This window comes from Branchiostoma floridae, chromosome 7, assembly GCF_000003815.2.
Source record: "Branchiostoma floridae strain S238N-H82 chromosome 7, Bfl_VNyyK, whole genome shotgun sequence".
NCBI lineage: Eukaryota > Metazoa > Chordata > Leptocardii > Amphioxiformes > Branchiostomatidae > Branchiostoma > Branchiostoma floridae.
This window is the reverse complement of record NC_049985.1, coordinates 18570433-18573407: the sequence shown is the minus strand read 5'-3', so window position 1 is coordinate 18573407 and position 2975 is coordinate 18570433. Positions and strand designations below refer to the sequence as shown.

Below are 2975 nucleotides of genomic sequence, written 5' to 3'. Positions count from 1 at the left end.
GCTATTGCTAAATGTACTGGTAATGAATGGTGAAATGTATACAAAAATTGCTGAATAAATTTCTAAATGAATTGCTGAATAATTTTTGCTGAGTTACTGAATGAACTGATGTATAATGCTGAAATGCTAAATGGATTGCAGAATGAATTCCAAAATTACTAAATGATTTGGTGGATAAATAGCTGAAAGAGATCCTGCAAGAATTATTGAATGATTTTCTGAATAAATTGCTGAAGTGTTGAATGACTTGCTTGATTATGCAATACAGTGTTGAATGGGTGGTTAAATGAATTGGTGAATGAATTCCAAAATTGCTGAATGAATTTCTGGAATTTCAGTAATGAGTAGTTCCAAGATTGTCCCAGTACATTTCAAAGTTTTCATGTTCATATCCAGGTGCAAGCTTGAAATGTAAGGGTTTACCCCAAAAGAACTCGCCTCCACCAGGCCTTCCTACAGGGGTACAGGAATCGTAGAGTTCGGAGAAAAATATGGAAATTGGCCAGGGGAGTCATGATCAGTCCAGCGTACCGGTACAAAACCGGTTTTTCTTATTGGACCAGTCCAGAAAAACCGGACCTGAAAAAATTAGGTGGACCGGATGTCGGACCTATTAGAAAATTAACAGATTATTTGATCAGGTATTCACACGTTTTGGTGCTTGCAGGAAGAAAATTACAAGAAGAGAAGATTTTATAGCCATTTCTACCAAGTTTTACAGTCAATCGTGCAGGTGCACTTAGCGTTGTTGAATTTTAAAACACCAGTTTGAGTCTCCAATGCCACCCTGCGTAGCATCACCAACCAGCCACCACTTTCCCAAAAGATCCGCTCTGCCCGTCTTCGCCTCTTTGGCCACCTTGCTCGGGCAGAACCTGCTCCCGAACCTGTCGTCCTGCTGAGAGAACCAAACCCCAGTACCTGGTCCCGCCCCAGAGGACGACCCAGGCGTACTTGGCTCGATCAACTGGCCAACGACCTGCAGCAGTCTGCCGGCCTCACCATCGCCGCAGCCTGGAAGGCCACCAGCGACAGAACCACCTGGAGATCTGTGTGCCGAGGCGCTACGCTCCATCCTGGAGCAAGCGGAGTTGAGTGAGTGAGTTTGAGTCGAATACTCCACCAAACAGATTTCTTTGCTGTGAAATGGACCATTCGCATGAGTCCATTCGCATGAGTCATACTGAATCCGGTCCAGGTTCAGGTCCGAACCTGGACCTGATCCTCTGGACCTGAACCGGACCTGGACCTGGATTTTCTGTACCGGTACCCACCCTTAGTCCACACTAAGATTCTGGTCTGCGGTAGCCATATTGATGATTGTCACAGACAATGCAATCTTCGGTGACAAGGTATTGGACTGGCGAGGGATTTCCACAGGTGCAAAATTGCAACAACAATTTACTGGTTTTCGCTGATTGGTCAATTGAAGTTAATCCTGACTTGTCATTGGTCGGAAAATGCACCTTTGACGATTGGTTGTCTCTGCTGATTGTATAAACAGTACTCGTCTTTGATTGGTCCTTTTTGGTCCCAGAAAGTTGTTGATGATAATGATCTTCCCGAAAGAATCAAGTGCCATGATTATCCCCATAAGACCACAGCAAGTAAATTTTACGGATAACATCCTCTGTAGACTGAAAATTTTTGGGGAAAAAGACAAGATGGCTAAAAAAAACAAGATGGCTAAATGTTCCAAATAGACCTACCAACATTGTAGGATGTATTGAAAAAAAATGGTATCAAAGCCAACAAGGCATTCATTCCTGTATTCAAGAAGTGAACTAGTGTAGTAAAAGTTACACTAATGTGGTAAACACTTACTAGTTACCAACATGGCAACTACAGTCATGGCTTCCATAATAATGCCACTTTTACAACTATCAAACTACTTTCACTTCAATAACTATAGACATGGCTACCTCGCTAGTATCACTTCTACAAGTACAATCTTTAGGCAACAATACAACGTATTTGCCCATTTTGGTACTTTCTCGTCCTGTTGACCATTTCTGAAGAAGAAGAAAAAATCTTTTTGCATTTTGCGACTTGCAGTCGCAAAATGCCTTCTGGCCAGAGTAGTCGCTGTTGTGATGTTGAGATGAACGGACCTGTTCAATCCATGCCAAACATTTGTATACTGTAAATGTTTTTAAGTTCGCGGGGATTTAATTTCGCGGTAGCGGGAAAAAGGACTTTTCGCGGTGGATTTAAGTTCGCAGTAACACCATAGACTGCAATCTAATATCATTATAGAAAAATGTTCGCGGTGGTTTTAAATTCGCGGTGAAGTGGTCACCGCGAAAACCGCGAACATTAATCCACCGCGAACATTTCTGCATTTACAGTACCTGTTAAAACGAGCATTTCTTCAACATGTTCGCACTAGCTCAGTGGTAAAGTTTACGCATTGTAAACCAATGCACCGGGTTCGATTCCGGGGAGGTAGATTTTTTTCTTCTTTTTTTACATCCATTAAAATACTAATTTTTACATCCATTAAAATACTAATGAACAATACTTTTGTACAGAACATTAAAACTCACCTTTGCACCTGTTCTACTGTATTTTTCCGCAGTTGGGATGTTTGAATGAACGAACCGTGAGACGTGCGATACTCTGCGTATATGTTTCTTTCTAACTTTCCATAAAATGCCCATACAACATCTATATCACAGAATTACACAAGAACAAACTGATTTTCTCGAAAATAACTGCATACTGGATAACAAAAAGTTTCACGAAACATATTCATTTTCATATTCCAGGACATAATCATTTGCATATTTGTGAATCTCTCCGTGCGCCCATATCAGGTTTTTTATTCTGTTCTATTTATATGACATTCTAATAACTAGAAAAAAACGTTCACACACGCAAACCTAATTGGCAAAATGCCAGCTTTTTTAAAAGCACTTGTTTTCCTGAAATCAGACGAAAATTAATGAGCGTGCGGATGTCATCAATAAAATTTA

The 2975-nt window shown here is 40.7% G+C and overlaps 1 protein-coding gene across 1 annotated transcript in view; it reads right to left on the bottom strand.

The window, feature by feature from the left end:
- Nucleotides 1-739: 739 nt before the first annotated feature.
- LOC118420130 (kelch repeat and BTB domain-containing protein 8-like) overlaps nucleotides 740-2975 on the bottom strand; it is an 11014-nt gene continuing 8778 nt past the window's right edge. Inside the window, exon 7 of the mRNA XM_035826834.1 lies at nucleotides 740-1076. Within this exon, the coding sequence (XP_035682727.1) occupies nucleotides 740-1076 (337 nt within the window). The remainder of the gene's footprint in view (nucleotides 1077-2975) is intronic.